The sequence below is a fragment of the Fusarium graminearum genome, chromosome 1 (assembly GCF_000240135.3).
Source record: "Fusarium graminearum PH-1 chromosome 1, whole genome shotgun sequence".
Classification (NCBI taxonomy): Eukaryota; Fungi; Ascomycota; class Sordariomycetes; order Hypocreales; family Nectriaceae; genus Fusarium; species Fusarium graminearum.
The window spans coordinates 7,283,340-7,310,320 of NC_026474.1; the positions used below are offsets into that span (position 1 = coordinate 7,283,340).

Genomic DNA, 26,981 nt, shown 5'->3' on the forward strand with positions numbered 1-26,981 from the left:
AAGTAGCATGTGGGTTGTATGGGAAGAAGATGTGCACAACTGCGCTCCATACAGTCACCGTCTTTTCAGAACCAGAACCTCGATCTAGATGACGCTGTCAACAACGTCTTTGAACTGGCTGGGAGCCGGGGAGGAGATTGTCACCGAAGAGCAAATTTATTTGCGCACCCGATGAGTTCAACAGTAACAACTCCGCAAGTGGTTGACAAGAATTCTTTACCATACAGTAAAGATATGATGAAGACTCGACACCCTTGGAACTCAGCAATCATTTCTGAGAACAACAATAGTTAGGTAAACATGATGCCTAGCATGAGACAAGGGATGGTTCAGACCTTTTCGCCCCAGGTCTCCTATCGTCAAACAAATCCAACAGTTTCACTACAACGTAACGCAAATGTTAGCACAAACAATAGCTTGGAATACAACCCTGTATTCTCGAATTTGGACAAACCACCTGAGATTGGACTTGCCATCCGACTCCAACAATGAGGAGTAAGCACTCTGTCTGCGGTCATCGCCAACCGGGAATGATAGTTCCCTGCACAGTCAAGGAGCTCAACTCTGTACCTAAGGAGTTGGGCAAGGGTGACGTCATGTGGCAAATACTTTTTTTTTTTTTTTGTCTTTGCAATGTCGCAGTGTGGGTAGGAATCTCGTCCTTCGTCCAAACAGTCTGAGAAGGACCAAACACTCGATGACTGGAATTGACCCCTTATCCCGGAATCGACCTGCTTCTACCAACAATTGTGGTGGGAGAACATAACTTTGGTCACCAGCTTCGTCGAGTTGTCCAGTTGGAAGTATTTGGCCTTTTCAACAGGCTCTACTTCGACATGGACGCTGACCGCCTCCCCAATGGGATGCAAAGGATTTCTTACGACGACAGAAGTAATATGTATACCTTCCGTGCGGCAGATGGGACCTTTTGGGAGAGCTTTTCTGGCAACGCCTATAGGGATCTGACCAAATTCGGGGTCCGCACGCCGACGAACCCGGAATTCGTCATTCGGAACCCTCGGTTTTACTCGCCAGCCTAGCAATGATGACGGGGCTATCCCGGACAACGTCATGGCAGTGGCATCTCAAGCCATCGAAGGCACCAGCTCTGAGGCTACACTCAACTTTGGCGTTTACTGTCTGGCTATGCTCTATACATTTGATTGGCACTATTCTTTTGGACCTGGAGAACGAGAACATTTTGGAAGTAAGAAACACATCGAACTCCGAGTCCGAGCCTTACTAGGTCCAAATGAGTCCAAAGATACGATCTAAGCTCGGGAAGATGCGCAAGAATGAAGCGGCACAGCATGATGTTATCGTTGGAGTTGACCACGTTCAGCGTTTAATCTCTCGCGATCCTCATGGCAGCCTCACCTGGCTACCCAGGTGCATAAGTTTTTATTGCCAACATCAACACCATGTCTGATGGCGTTAACATGCACAACTGCTGTGGGACGTCTTTAGAACACCATTTCAAGCCAGAAAAAAGACCCCCTTGAATGCCGATGAGGCAGGGAGCTTCGCATATCTCGCTGCTATTCTTGGGAACAGTAAGTATCCAGTTAAGGGAATCAACAACAAGAAGACGCAAGCGAAGATGTCTGCGATTGACAATGCCAGATCTCGATCTCAAGACTTCCTCGAAGAAACCTTTGGAGTAGTAGGGATTTGCTATGCTGTCTTCTCGGGCATATCACTAGTCATCTTGACGGTTTTTATGTTGAAGATGTGATTACGGATGGGAGGCCGCCATTCGACTTGCCCATACCCGAAGGCACGAAGGCTGATATATTGTCATATCGGAAACATGTCTATTCAGAAATACCATCAATCAGCGACAATGGCACTAATCAGTTCGAAGAACAGGTGACATCGTTGAAGAGCTCGAGAATGATCCTCCAACTTCTTCTAAGAGAGGAACGAAGACATGTTTTGGTCGTAAACGATGTTTGTGACTCAAGCAGTATTCACAGATCAAGATATCACATGTCTGATGTTCAATGTATCAAAATGGCAAAGGAGGACGCGGAGACGTGCATGGACATGCTGGATCTAGCCTGGGCCTCATCGATATCGCCACCATGAGTGATATAGTTCAATGGCCGACTTCACTTCCCGATCATAACGAGTGGGATGAAGGTAGACAGCTCTTTGCCCAGCATGTCAATTTCTCCGTGCTTGCCCCTTGGCGAAGCGTAGCCACCTTGCAGACCTCGGCCTACACCCAAAGGACAAGAGAAGCAAGACGAATATTGTTCTAGAAGCAGACGAGCGGATCCCGATATACAGGCTTGTCTCGGGAACAGCATGGACATTCTCGAATATGTTTCGCCGGCACCTTAGCCCTTTGGATAAGCGTGCTGCCAAAGAGTTCAAGATATGTTCGGACAATATCTTCGAGCGGAGAGAAGAAGGCAAATGTTCAACTAAGAGACAAGCTTTCACCATCTACGTTGTATACACATCCGATAAATTACGTGATTCCAAATTCGTCAGGAAGAACTTCTCATTCGGACTGGGGTTCCTGGTTGAAACCTCCACTGGAAGGCAAATGACGAGGTCAATAGTAAAGATGATAAAAGTGACGAGGACACTCGATCGGAGACTTAGGTTCTCCAATCAATGGTTGATGGGATATGGAAAACATGAGAGATTTCTCGAACAGCCTTCTGTTTTACAGATTATAGCACAGTCCTGGCTCGATCGATGGCCAGCCGCGAGATTCTGGACTAAGCAGCTCACCAAAGCACCGCTCGATGATATTGTCAGATTTCCGCCACCCTCATTGCTCTGTCACGGGGAGCAGTACAAGGACCATTACAACAATCAGCCAAGCATCAGCAATGTATCATGGACGTTTACATCCGTCGAACTGCCCCTCGAACTTTCGCCCGGAAATGTCGCAAGCATCGTCAACTGGGTCTCGCCTTGCCGTCTACTCAAAAGACGAACATTCGAAAGGGCACTACCTCGTCCCTTCAACACGTTGTATTAGTATCATACCACTTCTCCTCTAGCCTACGCCTACCGACGCGGCGCGGAAAGTCGAATGAATGTCGAAAAAGCCCGGGCAATCTGATTTGGGAGTCTTCACCAGTCACTCGGAAGTCGTCGCCTGCACTTTTGTGACTCCAAATGACACGACTATGACCGAGACTCGGATTTTAAAAGATTGCAACATGGATTAACTTTTGGAACATCTCTATGCATCGCCAGAGCATCACCATAGCTATATGGTATCTCGATACTCGGTGCCAATTGCAAGGCGATTCAGGTTCGATGTTGCCGGGTGTTGATTGAACGACCTAACCTCTTTACACCCCATTGGCCAAGATCATGCGTTACAGGCTCCTACATCAGCTACCAGTACGCCCACCACAATCAATCCACATGGGTGCTCCTCGAGCTAATTCAGCTTGCTCTCCATTGCATCAATCATTGTCATGCTATTGGCATTGTCGTCACAAGACTACCTCTCATACCTCTGACACTTTGGACAAGCCAATACTCATGGACGACTACGACCCCCTTGAATCCAACACCTGGCTAGCCAATACTCCATATACACCCCCACGGTGTTTTTACAAGTAAAAATTGCAACTTCAACGGAAACTCACGATTCCGCCAGTTTACAAAGGTCGTCGGTATTGTCACAGCCAATCCACTGCATGCCGCTCACAAATCCTTGAGCAGGTATTGGAGTTCGTTGGCTTTGATACGCATCTTGATGAGTTGGTGGATATGTGTGTGTCACATGGAGAGTGGGAACAATATGTCTGTTCTGTCTTCTCTCTTTTTCCTTCAACAACTATATATCAACAACTTCTTCAATTGACAAGCACCAATATATCTTGGATGTCCAACAGATGCCGGTGAGGGAATCTGTCCCGGTGCAGAAGTTGAATGGAAAACGTCGAGGTTGGGCTCATTGGGTTTACAACGGCCCCTTGGCTGGCATTTTCCCCTTTTTGGCTATTTTCAAGGTGATGTTACAATTGGAAACACAATTTTTTCGCATTTGTCTCTTTGCCATCCGTTGCCGATCAGCATTGGGGCAAAGGTTACCCCCCAGAAGAACAGCAGAAACGACGACATGCTCGCGCCTCAACCTGACAATGTCGCATTCCACCTATCAGCATGGAAGAACCAGACGTCTGTTTCATGACAGCTCGAAATTCTTCAACTGCATCAGGTCTGGCGACGGAGAGCACTGAGAATTTCTGAGGGCGGCGCAACAGAAGGCTACGACTACTACTTGCGCCTGTGTGATGTCGAAAGGGCAAGGTGGCCCGAACCGTGTTGGTTTGATTAAGTCAACAACAACTTTTCGGATCTTATCCACCGCCGAAGTGTGAATCTTGAATACGAGTTTACAACAGCAAGCGAACCATCCTGGCAGCAGATCTGACTCTTCAAGACATTAAAAACATGTGGCGTGTCCTTGGTTCCCAACAAGCAACACCAACAAGTGACATCTTGGTGCCAATGGCATTTTTACAGATCTAGGTCATTCCAACATTCTTTGGTCAGAAAAGGTTCAGGTACTCTCCCGGCAGCAAGTTGGCGTCAGAAGGTTGCGGTATGATGCGATACAGAAGCGGCTGGAGGTCCAGGTTGGGGCTCGATTGGGCATTGAGGAACGCAGGGACGTCATGTACAAACCTAAAGCATTGGGGGCTGGAGCTGAAGAAGGAGATGAATATGAAGACAAAGTGTCATGAAATGGGGAATACAAAAACATCAAGATAAATCTATAAAAAAAAAACATAAAAATAAATAAACATTAAAACATCACCAGCCAAGCCTCAACAGTGACAACCCATGACGAGGATCTCCGATGCATCGGCCACTGTAACCCTCCATGCATCTCCACCAAATTCAGCTCCCCGTCCCCCGTCCGCCTTGTCCGCCCCGGTAGCCCGGCCCCCCGATATCGCCAGTACCAAGACACACAACAGCAGATCACTTTACATATTCAGGGGTGGCTTAAACTATCGGTGAGGCCAAATGTCTTTGGTTTCGCATCTCTTTATGCTGTTTCTCGTACACGTCTCTCACTTTAGGTTGTACAGGGCTGACGGGGAACAGTATAGCTATGTCCCGTGATGCAGGCAGATATGTACGGTGGTCGTTTGTGTTGGGGAGAACTAGTCTAGGGGATAGATGTCTTATCTTACTTGGAAGTTCATATTAATTTATTCTCTAACCTCTGTCTTTCTGTTATCTTCTTTTCTTTAATACATTTATTGTCTATTTTTACTCTGTTGACTGCCCCCAGTTGAGCAAGCATGTATTCTGATTCTTCAGTGTCGAATGGAGATGGTTGCAAGGGATGTGCAAAGATATTGCTGAACGAGAAGCGATTATCTGGAGAAACAATTACTTCCGATTATGGTGAGCTGACCTCTTCTCCTTTTTGTCTTTCGAGATCATCTCAGTCGTGTTGCTTTCTTGTCGTGTCCTTTTCTCTTCATCATGCCCAACTTGGGACGGCGATTGAGTTTAATCGCCGAATGAGTGCAGCGCCAAGCGATCACAAGTTCATTTGGACGGTTCTCAGCATCTTTCAGTCTCCCAGTCCATTCCGTCTCACGTCTGACATTCTGTATCCTTCTCTCGTCAGAAAAGACAATGTTGAGTTGACTTACAAATGCCCTTGAATAAGTCTCCGAAGGCTAGTGCCAGGTAGCTTCCCTTGAATTGTGGCGCAGTTGCTCTATAAGGCTGAACCAAGTGGCGTCCAATGAGCAGACATACATGACAGAAGGCTGTAGCGTGCACCTCTAGTTTTCAACCAGCAGCAATTGGAAGACCCCAAGCTGTAAAGAAGAATCATGATGCAAGGGATGTCAACTGCCAAGGCTCAAACAAAATGGTCCAACATTCTCACCTCTGTCTGTTTGCTGGTGTCACTGCAAACAAAAAGGGATGGACCCTGGACTAAGACCTGCCGCGATCGCGTCATACTGGACCCAAATTTGTGAGCGGTCTCGGCACTGAAGCTACCGCTCGTTGGCTCTACCCTTGTCTCGGCTTCGACACGACATTGTACTTTTTGCATCTTGATCAAAGCCTATCTTCTATTCTTCCTGTATTGAACTGAACCTTGTTATTGTGGCATACTGTCCATTAGTCGGCCTGCTTTTGCCTCAACACCACCGACAGGACCCCTGTTTCTGCCCCTCCCTTTCTGTTGATATCATCTTCCACCTCCCATCTAACGACAACCTCCCTCAGAATCCTTCAGCATGCCTTCACGGACGGTATCGCCGATAATGTCACCCGGCCCAGCGTCTCCGATTCTTTCGCCCCTCGAAGCTGCCGAAGACCCTGCCACGAGTCCCGGCCTCGTCCACTCGCTATCCCACGCAAGCACCGTTCTCGCTCTCGCCGTTAGTCCACAGCACGAAACCATCTACGCCGGTACACAAGACGGTGAAATAGTAGCATGGTCTCTCGAAACATTCCGACAAGTCCGCCGTGTCCAAGCGCACAAGAGAAGCATTCTCTCGCTTTCGCTATCACCTGATGCCTCTCTTTTGTTCTCGAGTGCTGGAGATCCCATCATCAACGTTTGGGACCCTAAGACCTTGACTCGACTCTACGAGATTTACGGCTCCTACGACGTCGGTGATATCTTTTGCACAGCGTATAGTCCTCAACATGAGACGCTATATATCGGTGCACAGAACGCTACTATCCAATGGGTTGGCCTCAACGACGTTACCGCTCGCGTGTCCCCCGAATCCCAACAGCACCCCGACCGCCGAAATCACCGCTTCTTCGACTCCAAGGCCGTTGGTGGCGGCGCGAGTACACCCCGACGCAACGACGATCGATGGGGATTGATCCCCAAAGCCCATAATGTCCTCGAGATGCACGCCGGCTGCGTCAAGAACTTTGCGCACTACGGCTACGTATACTGCATGCTCATGGCCAAGGGTCCGACAGTTGACGTTGGCACTGATGATGATGTTTTGATCTCTGGTGCGGGTGATGGTACAATCAAGCTTTGGAGTCTGGGACATACGGTGAAGGACGATGAGGAGCTTGGTGATGGTATACAGGAGATCATGACACTAGGTGTCGATGATGGCGAGTCTGTTCTGTCTATGGCACTTGACAGCTCGTTCTTGTACGCTGGCAAGCTCGATGGCATTGTTGAGCTATGGGATCTCGATACAGCGCAGCGATTGAGAGTTATCAAGGCACACGACTGTGATATCATGTCGATTCAAATGGGCTGGGGATACCTGTGGACTGCCGCGACTAATGGTTGGGCCAGCGTGAGTACCGATTCAGATTCATCATTCTTACCTTACTGACTCTTTGTAGAAATACAGCACAACCCACTACGGAAAATACCAGCATGCCGCGTCTGGTGCTGTTCCCCAGAAATACCAGTGTCTCCTTCGATGGGAAGCTCACCAGGGCAAGGTACTTGCATCAGCTGTGACCAACTACAAGAACAAGCAGTACTTCATCACGGGCGCAAACGACGACAACATCTCTGTCTGGTCCATTGATACCGAAAAGTGCGGCACCAAAGAGAAGGAAGTCTCGCAAGATTCAGATAACCTCCTTCTATCGTCGCTACGAGATTTCGTATCATACAAGACCGTCTCTTCGAGACCCGAGTTTGCGGAGGATTGTCGCAAGGGAGCTACATACCTCGGTGCGCTGTTCAAGCGGCTAGGTGGACATGTTGAGTTGCTTAGCACTGAGAAGCATCACAACCCAGTCGTCTACGCTCGGTTTTCTGCCAAGAAGGAGGCTGCTGAGACCCGCAAACGAATTCTCTTTTATGGTCACTACGATGTTGTCGCCGCTGATAGCCGCAAGGGGAAGTGGGAGACAGATCCATTCACCATGCAGGGAACCAACGGCTACTTGTATGGCCGCGGAGTCAGCGACAACAAGGGTCCTATCATCGCTGCTTTATATGCGGTGACTGATCTGATGGAGAACCAACAGTTGGAGAACGATGTTGTCTTTCTGATTGAAGGCGAGGAAGAGTTTGGATCGCTTGGCTTTGAAGAGGCTGTCAAGAAGAACAAGGAGCTCATCGGTGAGGTGGACTACATCCTGCTCGCCAACAGTTATTGGCTCGACGACGAAGTTCCCTGCCTAACGTATGGTCTCCGTGGTGTGTTGCACACAACTGTCTGCGTCGATGCGCCTCGTCCAGACATCCACTCGGGCGTGGATGGTTCCTACATGATGAATGAGCCTCTCTCCGACCTGACACAGATCCTTGGCAAACTCAAGGGACCTGGCAACCAGGTGCAGATTCCTGGCTTCTACGATGGGATCCTCCCCGTTACACCAGAAGAAGATGCCCGATATGATGATATCGCCAGGATTCTGATCCGCAGCAATCCCGAAAAGGGACCTGAGGAGAGGCTGAAGCAGTCGCTTATGGCGCGCTGGCGTGAACCCAATCTTACGCTCCACAGATACAAGGTTTCGGGTCCTGACGGGAGTCTTGTCAGCAGTCATGCCAGCTCTCATATCAGTTTACGAGTAGTACCAGGCCAAGAGGTGGACGTCGTGATTGAAGCGCTGACGAAATTCCTCGAAGAAGAGTTTTCGCAACTCGAGTCGCAGAACAAACTCACTATCAACGTGGACAACCGAGCGGAGCCGTGGCTTGGTGATCCCACCAACGCCATCTTCCAAACGCTGGAAAAGGCCATCTTGGAAACGTGGGAGGATTGCTTTGAGACGTCTTCTTCATCTGGAGACGCCACGCCCGATAAAACCGACGGCGTAGACAAGTCAAAGGAGGAAGAGATCCTTTCTGTCAAGACCAAGATGGGTAAGCCGCGCAAGCCGCTTTATATCCGCGAGGGTGGATCCATCCCTGCGATTCGGTTTTTAGAGAAGGAATTCGGAGCACCAGCAGCTCATCTTCCTTGTGGGCAGTCTAGTGATTCTGCCCATTTGGATAATGAAAGGTTATGCTTGTTGAATCTTTTGAAGGCGAGAGAGATTTTTGCCAAGGTGTTTGGACGGTTGTGAGGAGGAGGTTGGGGTCCAGAATTTACGGTTCATGATGATGTGAGATATGGGGATTTTGTATTTAAAATTGGGGAACGATAATGAATGAATGATACCCTTATACGAATGATTCGAGTCTGTGCATCATGTGTTGGCAGTATTGCAGAGTGGTTAGACCGTGTCCTAGGTGGCCATCTTGTCCAAGTAAGGCTAACACCATGAAGTTGTATGAGACAAAACAACATGGTCGGAGATTTAAAGGTGTAAAGGCTCCTACCAAGCCTTGTTGGTCTGTAGGGCTGTGAAGATTATCTACATGATTGAGTTATATCCGTTTCATGTACATGACTGAGTGTCCCTCTTCCTGCGAGACAGAATGTTTATTTGCGTCTGTGTCTTTCTAAGATCTTACCCTAGAATGCCCAGCCACATATGCCAGATCCACCTATAATTAGTATCATTATATCCAATCAGTGTTGAGTTGGATCGATGTTTGCTGCGCCATTACGGGGGCGAGTCGATCCTGATGGGACTGGAGGCTCTCTCTCTTTACTTTTTGAGGACTGGCGCTGACGAAAGGATCATCCAAGTTAATTAAATTAGACACGCATTGCTATTAGGTATGTACTGCTAATTCCGTCATGATCGCTGTAGTAGTAGCCACTAATAATTCCCATTAACCCCCCCAGGGAAGTGTTTCTTGCTTTTTTCCCTCCCTCTCTTTTTTTTTTGTTTCTTGTTTCATTCTTCTCCAGATACGCCTGCATCATCATCACCAACCTAATAATCAACCAACATCACTCGCTTTTTTCCTTCCAGTCATTCGCTTTTATCGAGAGGTGGACTATTTTTATTTTATTAAAAACGGTTATTTGCATGATTGAGCTTTCACCGATTGTTTCATTTCGTGGCTGGATAGCTGAAACCGGATTTACCGACCGACACAGTTGTTTGCTTGGTCCCGTCAGCAAAGGGGCCGATTCCCAGTCAATAATAACAACAACAACAACCACCAACGAAAGCTGTCAACTCTTATTTCCCACCATCGTTAACAACCAATCGAATTTAAAATTAAACCTTTCTTTTCCATCATGGCGTCGCGCTGGTTCACATTAGCGCTCCTCCTCTCGCCCGCGCTGGCTATCAAGAACGACTTTAGCTTCTACCCACCCGGCGCACAAAAATGTCTTTACAAGAACGCCGACGATGCCTCGTGCACCGGCGCCGACGCGAAGGAGATAAACTACTGTCTATGTGGTCTGGGCAATTACAACAATGACTTCATCCTCGGCTCTGCGCGCTGCATTGGACAGGACTCGCCCAACGACGTTGACAAGACGTACGATATGATGAATGAGGCCTGCAGCAACTCCGACACGCCCATGAAGACGACGAAAAAGGACTTTCAACAGGCCGCACACGATGGAGAGACGACTACGAGCGCGACTGGCACAGCGACCAGTACTGCTGCTACCACGTCTGGTACCGCGGCTTCTTCGACGACGGATGCTTCGAATGCAGATGAAGACACGGGACTTTCAACAGGCGCGACAATCGGTGTTGCTGTCGGCGCGGCAGCAGGTGGTGCAGCAGTAGTCGGCATGGCTATCTGGCTGCTCCTACGACGCCGCAAGAAGAACGTCGAAGAATCACACCCGATGCTCCCCAATTACGAATCCAACAACTCACCCTACCCACCTGTGGAGCCCAAGGCCGCATGGGGCACCACGCCTGGATCCGGATGGCAGACCCCCGACCCGAACACATCGGGATACTACGCACAACCCAAGCAGCACGCGGGTCCCGTGGAGCTACCCCCCGACAACCTCGTAGCTGCGCCGGCGCCTATATTCGAGATGGACGGTACTTCTTCAGGAGCTATTGAGATGCTTGGTTCAACGCCTATCGACCACAACAACAACAACAACAACCGTGCTAGCGATGAGCTCAGCAGAGCAGGATTGGGTTCCTCGGCTGGTGATGCTGCTATGGTTTCGCCGCAGACACAGCCTGGGACGCCGTTTCGACCACATGGAGAGATGCACCGGTAAAATTGGGGGGGGGGGGATTTAATGATCGAATGGGCTGGGTTGGATAACTAGATTGAGGTAATGACCTCGGAGTTTTGGGATGACTGTATACATATCTGCGGTACATGACCATCGGCTGGCATTTAGCGTACATATTTCAATTTCTTTCCATATTGCTTTGGTGTTTGTTCGCTGCGATAGTAATGGTGGCGCTTTCCCTGTGTCTTGTCCCCCCTACCATGTCCTTCCCCCTCTCCCTTCTCTCCTCCACCTCGTTTCTCAAGTTTCTTCAATAGGTACTTGTCAGACGCGTCTGGAGTCGCGCTTCCATAACATCACAACTTTGTCATCTAATACCGAGCGGTAATATGAGATGTGACAATAACCTCCGCGATATCAGATTCTTATTGGTCCAAATTATATCATCAGTCTCATGGAAGCCGCATACTCGTTGGTTTACTGACGGGGGGGACCGGCCAACTGCGCATCAGCATCAGACAACCAGCGAATACCTACCTACTATTAAAGCTGTGTATGCCTTGCCAGAGGCGGTGGTTTTGCACATTCGGACTCCATGCAAGGAGTAGGACCATCCTGGGAGTCATTCTGCGATTCACTTGACCGTCATTGTCCCATCTGTTGGGTCAGCTGGCATCATATCAGGGACTCACCTACCACTTCTTACCATGACCAAGTCCACCAGGGATTCTTCTTGTGGTACGACAACAGTTCTCATTATACTAATGATTCCGGTCTTTTGGAGCTCAAATGCTCCTTGGAGATAAAGGATTCTCAAATCATTTATGTGGCGTACAATAAAACGACGAAGCAAGAGTTCGAAGGTGATCTTGCCCAATAACACTGATGTAAAAAGACTAACTAACCAATGAAGACCAAGTAGCCAAGACTCTACTAGAAGAGCATACGGGTTCTGAAACAACACTCAATACTGTCAAAGGGTGGCTTTCCAAGTGTGACGAAGGCCATTCTAAAAGCCATGCTTGTATCGTGAAAATGCGTGCTTTGAACTACCCGACCGTACCAACCAGACTTATCGATGTCCATGGTCATGACTCCAAAACATGGTCCCTGATCGAAACGAAGAAAAATCAGAGCTTTTCCAAATATGTTGCATTGTCGCATCGCTGGACAGACGACACGCCCCGGCTTCTAAGAGACAATTGCATCTCGTTCCAAACAGGCCAACACGACAAAGACGTACCGCGCAACTACCAAGATGTTTTCGTTCTCTGCCGTAAATTAGACATCCGATATGTTTGGATCGATTCCCTCTGCATTGTCCAAGATTCAGCAGATGATTTCCTTCGCGAAGCCTCTACTATGACGGAAGTATACGCAAATGCCTTCTGCACTTTCAGTATATGTTGGGAATCCCCTGACGGCTTCCTTCGCCCCCGAGACACTCGTACAATCCCCCGAGATGGTCCCTTTAGTAGTACTTGGAAGTGCTTTCTGGATCAGTATGTGTTTGTGCAAGATCAAAACGAATTGCTCTACCCAGATCGGCGTCACTGGACATATCCTGTCTCCTCATCCAAGCTAAATACTTGGAACTTGAAGGTCCTAAAGACGTGAAAAAGAGCCTAGAGAAATCTGTTTATCAAACTACGGATGGATGTTTCAATTGGTACACAGATGGCTTTCTCCTTCCACTACCGTACCCGCGGCTTCATTCCGATGAACGATCAGTCATCACTGTCCCCATCGAGCCATGCGACAATTTCATTGCAACGTGCTTCGTCATGCCGTTACTTGGAGGAATCTATCACCATGACGTGAGTATAAGGGGTTTAGTAGTGCAGGAGAGACCACAAGCCGACAGGAAGACGAGAGAGTTTGTACGCATCGGGAGCTTTACCAGATATTACGACATAGAAGACCCGATTAAGGACCGGGAGACTATGGCCGTTATGAACGCTTTTCTCAAGAACCTTCCCATCAACGGCGATGATTTTGAACGGAAGTTGCGTGAGTGTGCGCAAGGGTGGAGAGTAAAGCAGCGTCTTGGTATAGAGTCGGAAGACAGTATCACGCTAAAGGCTGAGTGGACGACCATTCGACTTGTCTAAGTAGAACAAATAAGACAGCTATATCCTGGGAGTGCGAAACATGTGTATAGCCGCAGATGTTATGGCTTAATTGAGTAGCAATCCGCGGACTCGTTGGCATTGACCACATCGTTTCACACATTTTCATAGGCATTGTTGAGCCGAACAAGCCCTTTCACGTGTTGCTTGTGATACATCGGCGACCAAAACAACGTCAAGTGGTCTCGTATAAATAGATCTAGACGGATCCAGGGATATAGATACTACAAGAACGCGCGTTATGTTGAATGTCAAAGACATTAACAAACTCAAAGACAATTACCGTACAGGGTACTCTGTAAATACAGAATGTGGCTTGTGGCTGAATGAGGCTAGTGCATATTCAACGGGCCTCGGTCGGCCCCCGCGGATGCGCCCATGATAACTTGTGAAGGTATATATTCTCCTCATTGAGCTTCCCTTATCTTCAACCACTGATAAAAACACTCATTAATCCAGGTTTCGAACATTCAACATCTGTGGCATACCGTTGAAATCCAGCAAAATGGCCGAGAAAAAGACTTTCGTTCTCATTACAGGGTAAGAAGACCCAAGCGCAGAAAAACTGTTGAGTGGACAGATACTGATAAGAGTAGATGCTCGCCTGGAGGTATTGGACATTCTCTTGCAAAGGAGTTTAACCGCCAAGGTAAGTCTGACTGGTGAAGATTGAGTAGCATAGCTAATGTTTAAAAGGCTGCCATGTCATTGCGACGGTGCGAAACACCGACATGATCAAGGATCTCGAGGGCCCTGGCATGAGCTGCTTCCCTCTCGAAGTCACAGACCCAAAGAGCATTGAAGCTTGCAAAAACCAGGTCGCCGAACTGACTGGAGGTCGTCTTGATATCCTCGTCAACAATGCGTATGTCTTCTCTCCCCATCAATTGACCCCTAGCTAACTCTCCTCACAGTGGTCGAACTCATACTATCCCCGCTCTGGACATGGACCTTGACGATGTGCGCGCCACATACGAAGTCAATGTCTTCGGCCCCATGTCCATGGTCCAAATCTTTGCGCCCCTGCTCATCGAAGCACGTGGTCTGATCATCAACATCTCCAGCACATCAACCCTTGTACCCTACATCTTTGGCGCCATCTACTCCTCCTCCAAGGGCGCCATCAACGTCTGGTCCCGCGCGCTTCGACTCGAGCTGAAGCCCTTCAACGTGCGCGTCATGAACGCTGTCACCGGCACTGTGCGCTCCAACATTGCCAGCCGCACCCACAGATCTCTCCCGCAGAACTCCATGTACAAGCCCATCGAGGATTTCTTCCAGCAGCGCTTGACGTTTAGTCAGCGCACGGCGACTATGCCGACCGAGATTTATGCCAAGAAGCTTGTTACGGCGGCTTTGAAGGGTGAGGGCTACTTGGGTGGCTTGATTGGAGGGACTCCGGATTGGTTCTATGCTGGCGGTATGGCTACCAAGGTGTGGCTGTTGAGTTGCTTGCCTCGATGGGTGAGTGAGACTGTCATTGGAATCTTCTTCAACATTGGGAGCTTGTCCAAGAGGATCCAGGATGCGCGCCGGAAGTTGAGTTAGGCTCTTGGTGTTTGAAGGAGGGATTGACTGGGTCGTTCTTTACTACGTGTATGCTAGGCTGGGTTCAATTGACTTGTGTTCAAAGTGAAAAAGAAACGAATTCTTTATCATTATGGTCTATATATAATATAATGTAATAGGCTACCACTGAAAACATATTCGTGATGAATTTCCACACCATCATCTCAAAACCATCAAGCCCTTCATCTTCACCCTGTTTGTCAATGATGCACTGTCTAAGCCCACTTTCCAAGCACACTCATCAAGACCATACCGCAGACCAGACCAAGCATAGCCAGAGCGGTGGTCCAAGGACCAGCATCACTAAGTTCACCACCCATCATCCAATCCTGCGCCCACATCTCCACCAGGCCGACCCAAACGAGGATACCCGCGGAGAAAGCATCCAGCGTACCGATAGCGATGAGCGTAGAAGGATCGTTGCCGTTAAAGACGTTCAAAACACCAATGCCGATGGCCATTCCGATAGGCGTGATGACAGCGAAGCCAGAGGCTAGGACGAGCTTCTTCCAGAGAGGTACGGTGGATATTCCAGTTCGTTCCACCGAAGGTGCGGGGGAGTGTGAGTGACTGTGGCCTAGAGCGAGAGGCATTTGACCGTAGCCCAAAGATGCGATCCTTGTACCGAGGGCGATACCTTCGAAGAGTTGGTGGAAGATGATTACGATCGAAAGGGTGATGAAGAAAGAATCGCCCGCCACAACAAGGGTGATGCCGATGACTGGCAATGTTAGTAGGGGACCGATGAGGGGACTAGCTGTGAGAAACTTACGGAGAGAGTGGAAGATGATACCGGCCTCCATGATGCTAATATTGGCCATCTCAGCCTTCTCCACAGCTTTAGGGGAGAGGGATATAGAGTCGGTTTCGGATTTCTTGCTTGCCTGCCATCGCATGGCGCGATAGACAATGAACTCGATCAAGAAGGATATAAAGAGACCGGCCATAACAATAGCAGCCGTTGTAGCCTCGTAGAGAAGTGTGCCTAAACATTCGTTGCCGAACATCATTTGTGCATGGGTGAACAACTAGACAGTGTTAGTCATTGTTTCCCACGATAACGAAGAGAGTCATACGTGGACAAAGGCAGTAGAGATGATGACTCCAGTACCGAACTGCTTGAGGATGGTAAGGACGATGTTGGACTGTACAGATGTGAAGCGCGACAGCAGGATGGGCCCGTATACACCCAGGGACGATGCGACGAGGACGGCAAAGAGCATGCCGATTCGGATGCCGATGTTGTAGTCTCTGTCGGTACGGGTGCATGATCGTGAACCACCTTCTGAACCGTTGCTACCGCCGACACAGTGTCTATAGAGGATTAGTGATGCTGGGGGTGAAAGGAAAAGGGAGCGACATACTCTACACCAGCGTGGAAATGGCAGTGTTCCTCGTCGGGGTCTGCTTGGCCAGATTCGACGTCCTCAGCGGCGAGGATGGGCGCTTCGCCATCGTCAGACATGCAGTATCTAGGTAGACAGTTAGCTTTGAACGCATTGATCTGGCGGTAGGTACCCACGTCTCTTCGCCATGACTGTGGCAGCTCGTGAGTTGAGCTGGATACTCCTCTGTGTTGGTGATGGTGGTCTGGACATAGTATTCTGAAGAGCTAGGACCCATGCAATACCTGTTTCTAGCATTAACATCTTGGACCCTTTGAAGTTTAATGGTAGTGACTTACAGAGATGTCTCGTGCATGTGGCAATCGGACACGGCAGTGATCTTTTCGGCCTTTGCGGAGGCAGTTTCTTTGGCAGTTGTCTGGGCTGGGCTAGCGTTTTCGCCCAGGACTTGAACTTCTCCACCGCTGGGGTTCATGCAGTATCTAGAAAGGTTAGCTGTCATGGTACTGGCGAAGAGCGATGGGCGACGTACGTGTCTGAACCGTGGTTGTGACAGTCTGTATACGAAGATGGAGGATCTTGAGTAGTTGTTGCCCCCGAGTCTGCGACAATCTGATACTCGTCAGATCCGGCCATGCAGAACCTGTTTTCGTTAGCGAATTGCATTAGAGTGACTTGGACATACATAGGGTCTTACTGGGTAGGTCCATGCATATGACAACCCGTCAAAGACTTGAAGTCCATGTCTGTCTTTGTCGCTTGTCTTTTGACAGCAGCGCCAGGGGCAGCGGCCGAGACAGCTACAACGAAAAAAAGAGCACCGACGAGGGCAGTGGCCTTGCGGCCCTCGAAGAAGGTTTTGAGGCGAGCCATGGTGAGTGTTGATGTTGATAATGGCATGTAGCTCTTGCTTGACTTGACCAAGTTGGTGGTTTGAGAGGGATTATGTACTACTCATCGTGCTGTAAGGTAGGGAAAGAACTGTCAGTGCGTGGGGGGGCAAAAAAGAAATAACCGGCCGAGAGCTTCTGAGAACATCAAGGTCCTCGTTTGTCAGTGAAACTCTTTTTCGACTGCTTGGCAGACTTGTGAACCGTGGGGCCTATAACCTGGATAGCCCTTTCTTGAACAAAGGATCCAATACTGTATAGGCACAGAGGATAAAGAATCTGCATAGTCTGACCACTCAGGGCATCTCAAGTGAGTGCAAACCCTGATTGACCAACACAGGCAACCAAGCCAAGACGGTTGATGCGGACGATGAGCTGCATCAACGACGAGTCCCGATTCGACACTAGCAAAAGTAAGCTTGTAAACAAGGTTGGAACGGTTTTGATAAGTCCTTCAGGTACTGAACCCTTGTTCTCTGACATGATCTCTCTCCACTTGGTTGGTGAATGTTGGTGGTGAGAACCCTGATGGACTCAACACCACCACGACCCGCAGCAGTTGAGAGATTTTCTAGACGGTTTAATTCGGGCTTATTCTACTGGATCGAGATATTGTTAGGTAAAGAGGTCAAGTGGCGGGGAGAAAACAAGGTTATGTTTATGGATAATTTGAGTGCGACCATGTCATTCAGACCCAGTCCTCAGGGTATCAGCTGAGAGCATAAGAGACAAAATCATTAGGCTAGCTTATGCTACTTAGACCAGGCCTCTTAGACGACTTGCTTTTGTAGCCTAGGATTTAGGAGGCACGTCTGGTGCACTACGAGCAATTAATTAATCGTGACACAATGCTCAGATGAGGCTCAGCTGTCAAATATCACCGAGATGGAGCTTGTGATACCAGACTCGTACTGGTGTTTCAATTGAGTAACACCATTCAAGAACAGAAACACACGACAACATTTAGAACATGTCAAATAAAGTCATAATTAATGATCATACATCTATAGTTGATCTAGTTCATCAAGAAAATAAGAGTTGCGCATCAAACCATGTCTTTTCTATCCTCCACTGCGTTGCATCCAGGAAGTCGACACGAAAGACCATCCCAGACTCTCCAATCCAGACGCTCAAAGTACTTTACAGAGCAAGAACAGCAGCAGCGACAATTCCTGCGAAAGGAATTATTTGAATGACAGCAGCGTTGTCGGTCACAGCAGCAGAGTCGCTCTCAGTGGCAGAGGCAGAGTTAGAGGCAGAGCCAGTGGCCGCAGCAGTGGCAGCACCGTCGCAATGCCCTGGAACACCAGTTAGTGAAAGATCAATAGGGTAATGATGGAGAATACACACAGTGGTCGCCGTGAGGTTCGCAGCCAGTAGATTCTGTGGGAGAAGGGGACAGTGACTTGGTTGCGCCAGCAGAGTGGGAGTGGTCCTCGTCTTCATGGTCATGGTCGTGATCATCTGTAGCCTTGGCCTCTGAAGAACCAGTCTTGGCAGCATCGCAATGCCAGTGGTCACCATGAGGTTCGCAGCCGGTAGACTCGGTGGGAGAGGGAGCCAGGGATCCAGTTCCAGTGGTATCGTGGTCATGGTCATGGTCATGTTCGTCGTCATGCTCAGCGTCGGTGGTGACCTTGGCCTCGGTAGCAAGAGTAGACCTGGCACCGTCGCAGTGCCCTACACCATTGTCAATTACAGTTGCTGGTATGGATTGAACAGAGAAACGTACAGTGGTCGCCATGAGGCTCACATCCTACAGACTCGGTAGGCGAAGGAGCGAGAGTCTCTTGGGCAAAGATGGCAGGGAAGAGGCCGAGAAGGGCGACGGCGAAAGTGGTGGTTTTCATCTTGGGCAGTTACTGTGTAAAAGGATTGAAGGTAAGGAAAATGAAAATGCAGGTGAAGAGAAAAAGAATGCAAGGGAGTGGAATTTATAAAGAATTGCTGCGGCGCGTTGCTGGACAGGTTAGGTAGGTAGGTAGGCTGGAGGACTGCCAAGTAAAATAACGAGCCTGCCAGTGATGGCCAGGCCAAGACGAGAAGAGGCAGACAGGGATTGGAGGGTCAAATACTATGGAGACGTGAATTAACCTTGAATGTTGGCTTATATGAACTGTCGAGATGTCGTGTCGAGGGAGGTATTGGTGTTGATGACTGACACCTGTAGTCAATGTCTTGATTGAGCATTAACTCTACTCTAGGTATATACATCAGCAAACACTTTGGATAACAGCTATTCCATGAACACTGTCTATTGTCCTGTCCCAAAGGTCACCTCGTCTGTCTGTTTGTCTTGCATCGTCTTCTTGCTTGGCATGTCTATCAAGGTCCTCACCTTAAAAACTGGATCCTTCACTGAGGCTCCACTCCCTAGATCTCCCCTGGACCTAGCCTAACCCTCTCTAGCCCTCCCTAGCTTCCCCCTGCTGGCTGACCTACTGGCTTTATATCCACAACGCTTCCACTCGGAACAAGCAACAACTTGACCAGGAATAAACATAAACCCTGCAACCCAAAACAAAAAAGTTTCCTTTTTCTCCGTCCGAGTATTACATCCAATCGGCGACTGGGTTGACCATCTGGCCACTATTGCCTGTAATATCACTCACGGTCTGTCTGCCCCTTCAACGACATCATCTCTTCATCCGGGCCTCAACCATGAGAGCACATCTCATCGCCCTCACAGGGCTCATCTTCAGCCCCCTACCCACTACCGCAGACCAAAATATCAAGGTTGATGGCGTCGCAAACCCTGACTTTGCCTCTATCCCCAACCTGGTTTGTCTCTCGATCCTTCTCATCCTCGGCTTAACCCTGTTACGAAGGACCTACTCACCGGCACAAGATCAACTAACCACTCGACTCTTGCAGTCTGGCTTCCTCAATCAAGCTGTTGTTCCTCTGGAAGAAGCCTCTGAAACACCCAGCACACCTCGCCATGTTGAAGCAAACAAGAAATTGACCAAGGCTATGGCGAAGGGATGGGGGAACTGGAATGCCCATCATCCCAGACATCGACTGCTAGATGCCTTGTACGGATATAGTAGATACTATGAACGACAAAAGGCTGAGCTTGGTCGATTGGAGGGTCTCTATAAACATGTTTCAAAGGCTCAAAAGTCTGTGAGTTGAGTCTCCCCCTCCTTACCAGAACACAGTTCTAATTATGGAACAGCTACTAGAGCACTCAGTTCAATACTCCAAGAAATTCACTCGCATTGATAATCTTCTCAAAAAGAACCAAGAACTCTGCAACAGAATCGTGCAATACGCAATGCACTTCTACGGCATTGATCATGATGAACTCAACAAGCACATCCAAAGCCTTGAAGTATCAGGGAAACTTGCCGACAAAATCTCAGTCTCTCAAGCCTTGAAGCATTACGTTCGTGACTGGACCGAGACAGGCGGCGCTGAAAGAAAAGGCACATTTTCGTGTCTGACCAAAACACTAGAGAGCTTGTTCCCTGAGAGAAAAGGGGAAACGCCAGTGAAGGTTCTTATTCCTGGTGCTGGACTGGGAAGATTGGGGCATGATATTGCAAGACTTGGGGGTAAGCTAGATATCTGGTGATATCTACTAAATTTCCCTTACTAACTGTGGAAAGGCTTCGACGTAACCATCAACGAATGGTCCATGTACATGAATGTAGCATATCGCTTCCTCGAAGCCAACCGCTCTCAAAACTCACACTCCCTGCACCCCTTCATCGATGGCTGGTCTCACCACGCCACCGAATCCAACATGGTTCGCCCTCTTTCCTTTCCAGACGTGACCCTTAACTCCACGTCTGTGGTCCTCATAGAAGGTGACTTTACAACTGTGTTTTCCACACCAGGTGAATACGATGTTGTAGTCACATACTTCTTCATCGACACGGCACGCAACCTAATGAGCTACCTCGACACGATAAAAAAGGTGCTCAAACCAGGTGGTCACTGGATCAACCTCGGACCGTTACTTTACGGTACAGGGCCATTTGTGCAGTTGAGCTTGGAGGAAATCTTGGTGGTATGTGAAGCTTTGGGTTTTAAGTTTCTTGAAACAGATGAGAGCTGCGGAGAGAAGACGTTTGAGGAAAGGACGGTCAGGGCGATGGAGGCGGCGTATGGGTTTGATGACAGGGCTTTGACAAAGAGTGCCTATAATGCGCAGTTTTGGGTGGCGAGGAGGTCTATGAAGCCTTAAATGGCGTGGACATGGTTACTATCTGAATAGAACAAAATAGAAACTATAAGAACTGATCCATACAATGTCCGAGGGCAACGAGTAGACAAAGACTTCGGATTAGAAGCACTGATAACTTGAACGTATCTATCTACGGATCAAGATCTAATTGCCGATCTCTCGGACCAGTAATCGTGATATCTTGTCGAATGTCTTGCAGCACCGCAGGGAATAACAAGATAGCCGCTCAACTTACCGAATGAACGGCTCGGTAATAAGTCTAAGAGCAAAATATCATCGGAAACCCCAAACCGGATATCCTGGCAATGGCATTTCGCACATCTCCCCGCACTGGCGGAACTTTTCCGACACAGTATTTGGTCGAGTCCTTTTCCGAAACTGAGGGGCATGTCGCTTTTCCGTCTCTCGATGCGACGACGATGATCAAAGTGGAGTCCAATATATCCGTTCAGACCAAAGATATATATCTCCTCAGATACAATTCGCAACTATGCTTTCTCCTGGTGAAGATTATGACAGATTATTAACAAAAATGACTATTCGACACGATTCAAATGCTGTCGAGGCTTCCAAGCCTGCTTTTCAGCAGCCCTCTCAGGCGAAAATGTTCACTCTTGATGAGATGATCAGACGACGTGCTGCAGAGCTGGGAGATACTATCTTGATGGGAGCGCCGGAAACAGGTGTTGATGATTTCAAGGAGCATAGCGCTATCGATTTGGATAGATATGCCGATGCGGCTGTTGCGAAGTTCCAGAGTATGGGCCTCAAGCCTGTGGTAAGCACTATCCCAAACCTCCAAAAGACAATGCACTAATGATTCAGGATTCAACTCTTGCAAAAGCACCCGTAGTTGGAATGCTAGGCCAATCAGGTATCCACGTCGTTGTTCAGATCATCGCATTGAATCGTCTGGGATACTCAGCGTTTCTCATCTCAACACGTCTCGCCTGTCCTGCCATCACCCAACTTCTCGACCTGGCAAGCTGCAATGTCATTCTAACAACGCCAAACTTCCATTCCGTTCTGGAACAAGTTCAACAAAATCGTCAACTAGATATACTGCCCATGCTACAGGGCGTAGACGTATACAAGCATGATGCACCACGCTTTATACGAGATTACAGCCCCGAAGCTGAGTCACGGAAAGTCGCTGTTATCATCCACTCTTCTGGCTCAACAGGTCTTCCCAAGCCAATCTACCTCACCAACGCAAGCTGTATTGGTGCTTTTGCAGTACACATGAACATGCGCGGTTTCCTCACATCGCCTTTCTTCCACAGCCACGGCTTCTACGAGATATTCAGGTCCATTTACTCCGGCAAACAGATTTACCTCACAAACTATGGCCTTCCAATCACAAGGGAGTCTGTTATTGCGCAGCTGAAAGCTACCAAGCCTGAGATCTTCCACTGTGTTCCTTATGTCATCAAGCTGCTTGCTGAGAGCGAGGAGGGCATCAGAATTTTGGCGAGTATGAAGGTTGTTCTCTATGCGGGAAGTGGATGCCCGGACGATCTTGGTGATCGACTTGTTGAAGCAGGTGTCAATCTTTGTGGCAACTATGGAGCGTGAGTAGATCGGAGTTTCGGAAGTGGCTTTTGCTAACAGGTTGTAGAACTGAGACTGGAAGGCTTGCTACTTCTCAACGCCCAGAAGGTGACAAGGCGTGGAACTACATCCGCATTCTACCCCCAGCTGAACCCTACACCATCTTCGACGAAGTCGCCCCCGGACTCTTTGAGTGTGTAGCTCTGGACGGCCTTCCATCAAAGAGCACCACCAACTCGGACAACCCACCCGGATCATTCCGCACACGCGATCTTTTTACACAACATCCCACAAGACCAACACTATGGAAGTTCGCCTGTCGATTAGATGACCGCTTCACTCTCATCAACGGTGAAAAGGTCCTTCCAATCCCCATCGAAGGTCGTATCCGCCAAGAAGAGATCGTCAAGGAGGCTATTGTTTTCGGAGATGGAAGAACGTATCCTGGTATCTTGATCGTCAAGGCTGATCGTGTTGCTAATATGCCCGACGATGAGTTCCTCAACGCTATCTGGCCTTCAGTTGAAGACGCCAACTCGCGTGCAGAGTCTTTCTCGAGAATTCCCAAAGAATTGGTCGTCATTGTACCCGCCGATGTATCATACCCGCGAACTGACAAGGGTACATTCATCCGAGTCCCAACATACCGACAATTCGAAAAGGAAATCGAGGCCGCGTACAGTCGATACGAAGGTCAAGACGATTCAGCTGGTTCGTTGACTCTTGAGGGTAAAGAGCTCGAAGATTACCTACTCGAACAACTCAAGGTCAAATGCGGCGTGGAACTTGAATCGTCAGAAGCAGACTTCTTTGCTTCGGGTGTTGACAGTCTGCAGTGCATCCAGATGTGGAGTCTTATCAAGCGCGAGATCGACCTCGGTGGCAACCAATCCGAGCTTGGACAGAACGTTCTCTATGAAACGGGTAACGTCAAGCTACTCGCTCGTCAGCTCGAGAGACTCAGAAGCGGTGCTGGAGATGAGACGGAAGACCAGTTGAAGATTATGGAGGATTTGGTTGCGAAGTACTCTTCGTTTAGGCCCCATGTCGCTGGATCTGCGCCTCAGCCTGAGAAGGAGCTTGTGGTAAGTTTGAAACTGGCAATTACAATGATATGAAGCTAATAGTTTCAGTTACTCACTGGTGTCACTGGTGCATTGGGTGCTCATGCTCTTGCTCAGCTAACAGCCCAGCCTCATGTTGGAGCTGTATGGGCTTTGATCAGGGCATCTAGTGATCACATGGCCACTGAGAGACTACACAAATCTCTCGAAACTCGCGGGTTGTCACTGGATGACGAGCAGCGCGGTAAGATCCTCGCTTTGCCTTGTGATCTTAGTCGTCCCGATCTTGGCCTGAGCGAATCCAACCTGGCCGAACTTCAGAACAAGCTCACGACCATCATCCACAGCGCATGGGCTGTAAACTTCAACATCTCGGTACAGAGCTTCGAAGACCAACACATCAAGGCCGTTCACAACCTTATTCAACTAAGTTTGGGCGTCCAGACACCTCGACCTGCTCGCTTCTTCTTCTGCTCCTCCGTTTCATCAGCTGGAGGTACACCACGACCGGGCCAAGTTCTCGAATCACTGGTTCCATCGCCGGCACATGCGCAACACACTGGTTACGCGAGATCGAAGTATGTTGCAGAGCATATCACAGGTAACGCATGCAAGGCAGGAGCTGTGGCAAGAGTGTTGAGATTGGGACAGCTGGTGGGTGACACCAAAGTCGGGGAGTGGAATACCACTGAAGGCATTCCATTGATGATCCAGACTGCTGTTACACTTGGCGCTTTACCGGCGCTAAATGAGGTAAGCTTCACAATAAGTATCTGCAGAAACTGTGACTGATACGTGTTAGGAAATGACTTGGCTACCAGTCGACCTCGCAGCATCGGCAATCCTCGACCTGTCCAACCTAACGACTACCACAACTACAAACCGGTCGTCAAACCCAGATCTAGTCTACCACATTCTCAACCCCATCCGCTTTCACTGGACGAACCAAATGTTGCCGTCTATGAGAGCGGCAGGCTTCAAGTTCGAAACCCTTCCTACCAGCGAATGGATGCAACGTCTACGTGACTCAGATCGAGATCCTTCTAAGAATCCTCCTATCAAGCTTTTGGATTGGTTCGAGAGTAAATACGGACACAAAGCGTCTACGAAAGCGGAGACTGGGGCTTTGGACTATCTCACAGATCTCTCAAGGGAGGACAGTGTAACGTTGAGGAACGTGCCCGATGTAACAGACGTGGGGTATGTGAGGATGGTGCTTGGTCGGTTACAGAAGCGTTGGGAACAGGCTTCCGCGTAGAGGAGACTTGATGAAATAAGTACATAGTTTGGTAGATGTATTAGCGCTAGCACTGTTTATTTCTATCATCCTTGGCGAATTCCAATACCTACGAATAACCAAGTCACTGAAGTTGGTTGTCCGCCCCAAGTCAAGCTTGTACATGTAAATTTAAAAGACCATTTTGAATCTTGTTAACTATCACAGCAGCTGAGCATGAAGTGACTGGTGCCGAACTCCTTATATCGATTAACCAGGTGGCTGAAAAAGCCAAGACACGGCACAAGATTAGAGATCCGCTGTACGGTTGATCCTTGTGTCGGGGGCTGGGGAACACTCACAAAACTGTCGAGGCACCGTTACACGAGTTGCGGGGGTTTGGGATAATTTATTCAAGCATTAGTCGAGGGAGCCCCCCTGAGATCCGATACGCCAGGGTTTCGTGGCGAAAATACCATATGCAAGACATCGTTTCAAGAAAAGAGAGGATAAACACACCTGGTCATGTAGGGCGACTGGATTGCTCCTAAGAGTCATAAGTGTTTCTGGGATTGCACTTTGAATTTGCTAATCATATCCATGTTTTGCGATACAGAGCATGAAATCGATAGCTGAACATGAAATTCTGAACGTACCATGCTAGCAAGTAAAGGATTTAGCAATAGTGCGAATAGGAGTGTCATGTGCCAAAGACCTTCACATGTAACACCGTGTCCAAGGCCGATATGGCCTTGCTCTCAGTATACATAAGGACACATCAGGAAGTGCCGTCGGAGAACCAGGAGAATCCGCTGCAACGTCCCGTACAGTGTGGTTCTGCATGTGTCTTAGAATCTGCGAAAGGCGAAGTTCCGTCTGGTCGAGTGTGCAGACACAGGTCAAGGTCACGATAGTGTTTTGGGACGGTTGGTTAGGGGACGTAGGACAAGGTGAGAAGATCGACAACACAACACCATTCCCGTTTGTCTCTGTTGGAGCAACTATGATGGTGGCACCTAAAATCTTGGGCAACCCGATCATTGTTTTCGCTTGCATCAATGAGGCCAGCAAGTATCGTGCTCCATATAGATAGAGAATGTGTAAAGCCTGGCCATGATGCTCGCATTCAACCTTCTCATCAGCATCATTTCAGTCAACCGCAACAAACAATACTCAAGGCCCCTTGATACAGCCAACATGAAGTTTTCCATCATCGCTACTGCTTTCCTTGTCCAGGGCATCGCCGCCATGCCTTGGTCTTCCGTCAAGGGAAGCCGAGCAAAGAGCGATGAAATCACGCAAGTTTCTCCGAAACAAGTTCCGCTTCACTTATACTATCATACCATGCATGGTAAATGTTCAGTCTGCTGACAGAGAATCCCACATAGTGTGCGAATCCAGGTTTCCGGTGATTCTGGCCACGGATTGGCCTCCAAGCCCCTCAAGAAAATGACTACTACCTACCCAATCTGCTGTGATATTTGCGCGCCCGAACCGATCCCGTGCAACGACGAATGGATGAGTGACGCGTGCCTTTCGTCTTTGGTGAAAATAGCTAATTAGTGACTTAGGAGTCCAAGAAGCGGGTAGGCGATAACTAGAGAAAGGAAATGATGAATGACTGCTAACGAGGACAGGACGACGAAGATGGTACATGCTGGACCTGCTGTCTTAAAGGGACTACTGATCTCTAGGTAGATGTGAATCGTGTGTGCCGGTGCCAATTGGCACGTATCGTGGATGGATATGGGAACCCCGTCAGGGGACGACAAGAAAGTGGACGTTCATTACTTGACTAGATACGATTATGAAACCTGTGTTGGTCTGAGCCCAAAGTGTTTAATCAAATGGTGAACTTGTCTATCCACGACTGCCTTGGTAGTTTAGTATCATCAACCTGCCAGAGACTACTCTGTAGATGTGTTAGATCTCGGCTTTATTACCGATGAAAGCCGTGACATCCACTTGATCAACGGCTAGATCCGCCACCATTGGATCATTTAATCTTATCA

At 48.7% G+C, this 26,981-nt stretch overlaps 12 protein-coding genes across 12 annotated transcripts; 8 read left to right on the top strand and 4 right to left on the bottom strand.

Annotated features, from left to right (window-relative positions):
- Positions 1-737: 737 nt before the first annotated feature.
- FGSG_12101 (uncharacterized protein) lies at positions 738-1,073 on the bottom strand (the record flags this gene model as incomplete). Its single annotated transcript, XM_011319838.1, has 1 exon — positions 738-1,073. One exon carries the CDS (start codon positions 1,071-1,073, stop codon positions 738-740), a length of 336 nt encoding a protein of 111 aa, XP_011318140.1.
- Positions 1,074-2,003: 930 nt separating this feature from the next.
- Positions 2,004-2,998, top strand: FGSG_12102 (uncharacterized protein; the record flags this gene model as incomplete). The annotated part of the gene is made up of 2 exons (XM_011319839.1): positions 2,004-2,142; positions 2,214-2,998. The coding sequence occupies 2 exons, from the start codon at positions 2,004-2,006 to the stop codon at positions 2,996-2,998; spliced, it is 924 nt and encodes a 307-aa protein (XP_011318141.1).
- Positions 2,999-6,251: 3,253 nt separating this feature from the next.
- Positions 6,252-9,024, top strand: FGSG_02244 (uncharacterized protein; the record flags this gene model as incomplete). Its single annotated transcript, XM_011319840.1, has 2 exons — positions 6,252-7,289; positions 7,339-9,024. The coding sequence occupies 2 exons, from the start codon at positions 6,252-6,254 to the stop codon at positions 9,022-9,024; spliced, it is 2,724 nt and encodes a 907-aa protein (XP_011318142.1).
- A 1,070-nt stretch (positions 9,025-10,094) lies between these two features.
- Positions 10,095-11,054, top strand: FGSG_02245 (uncharacterized protein; the record flags this gene model as incomplete). The annotated part of the gene is made up of 1 exon (XM_011319841.1): positions 10,095-11,054. The coding sequence occupies one exon, from the start codon at positions 10,095-10,097 to the stop codon at positions 11,052-11,054; it is 960 nt and encodes a 319-aa protein (XP_011318143.1).
- Positions 11,055-11,719: 665 nt separating this feature from the next.
- FGSG_02246 (uncharacterized protein) lies at positions 11,720-13,123 on the top strand (the record flags this gene model as incomplete). The annotated part of the gene is made up of 3 exons (XM_011319842.1): positions 11,720-11,750; positions 11,926-12,514; positions 12,556-13,123. 3 exons carry the CDS (start codon positions 11,720-11,722, stop codon positions 13,121-13,123), a joined length of 1,188 nt encoding a protein of 395 aa, XP_011318144.1.
- Positions 13,124-13,567: 444 nt separating this feature from the next.
- On the top strand, positions 13,568-14,801 carry FGSG_02247 (uncharacterized protein). The gene is made up of 4 exons (XM_011319843.1): positions 13,568-13,681; positions 13,738-13,790; positions 13,838-14,006; positions 14,056-14,801. The coding sequence occupies exons 1-4, from the start codon at positions 13,647-13,649 to the stop codon at positions 14,687-14,689; spliced, it is 891 nt and encodes a 296-aa protein (XP_011318145.1). The 5' UTR covers positions 13,568-13,646; the 3' UTR covers positions 14,690-14,801.
- A 124-nt stretch (positions 14,802-14,925) lies between these two features.
- FGSG_02248 (uncharacterized protein) lies at positions 14,926-16,929 on the bottom strand (the record flags this gene model as incomplete). Its single annotated transcript, XM_011319844.1, has 8 exons — positions 14,926-15,347; positions 15,483-15,738; positions 15,793-16,024; positions 16,075-16,182; positions 16,233-16,340; positions 16,395-16,538; positions 16,589-16,699; positions 16,754-16,929. The coding sequence occupies 8 exons, from the start codon at positions 16,927-16,929 to the stop codon at positions 14,926-14,928; spliced, it is 1,557 nt and encodes a 518-aa protein (XP_011318146.1).
- Positions 16,930-18,086: 1,157 nt separating this feature from the next.
- FGSG_02249 (uncharacterized protein) lies at positions 18,087-18,796 on the bottom strand (the record flags this gene model as incomplete). The annotated part of the gene is made up of 3 exons (XM_011319845.1): positions 18,087-18,244; positions 18,297-18,626; positions 18,679-18,796. 3 exons carry the CDS (start codon positions 18,794-18,796, stop codon positions 18,087-18,089), a joined length of 606 nt encoding a protein of 201 aa, XP_011318147.1.
- Positions 18,797-19,607: 811 nt separating this feature from the next.
- On the top strand, positions 19,608-21,138 carry FGSG_02250 (uncharacterized protein; the record flags this gene model as incomplete). The annotated part of the gene is made up of 5 exons (XM_011319846.1): positions 19,608-19,727; positions 19,821-20,072; positions 20,125-20,503; positions 20,558-20,961; positions 21,106-21,138. 5 exons carry the CDS (start codon positions 19,608-19,610, stop codon positions 21,136-21,138), a joined length of 1,188 nt encoding a protein of 395 aa, XP_011318148.1.
- A 532-nt stretch (positions 21,139-21,670) lies between these two features.
- On the top strand, positions 21,671-25,011 carry FGSG_02251 (uncharacterized protein; the record flags this gene model as incomplete). The annotated part of the gene is made up of 5 exons (XM_011319847.1): positions 21,671-21,916; positions 21,964-22,709; positions 22,757-23,774; positions 23,817-24,506; positions 24,556-25,011. The coding sequence occupies 5 exons, from the start codon at positions 21,671-21,673 to the stop codon at positions 25,009-25,011; spliced, it is 3,156 nt and encodes a 1,051-aa protein (XP_011318149.1).
- Positions 25,012-25,389: 378 nt separating this feature from the next.
- Positions 25,390-26,010, bottom strand: FGSG_12103 (uncharacterized protein; the record flags this gene model as incomplete). The annotated part of the gene is given in 3 exon segments (XM_011319848.1): positions 25,390-25,557; positions 25,626-25,720; positions 25,737-26,010. The coding sequence occupies 3 exon segments, from the start codon at positions 26,008-26,010 to the stop codon at positions 25,390-25,392; spliced, it is 537 nt and encodes a 178-aa protein (XP_011318150.1).
- A 136-nt stretch (positions 26,011-26,146) lies between these two features.
- Positions 26,147-26,812, top strand: FGSG_12104 (uncharacterized protein). The gene is made up of 3 exons (XM_011319849.1): positions 26,147-26,267; positions 26,358-26,555; positions 26,607-26,812. Exons 1-2 carry the CDS (start codon positions 26,167-26,169, stop codon positions 26,530-26,532), a joined length of 276 nt encoding a protein of 91 aa, XP_011318151.1. The 5' UTR covers positions 26,147-26,166; the 3' UTR covers positions 26,533-26,555; positions 26,607-26,812.
- The last annotated feature ends 169 nt before the right edge of the window (positions 26,813-26,981 follow it).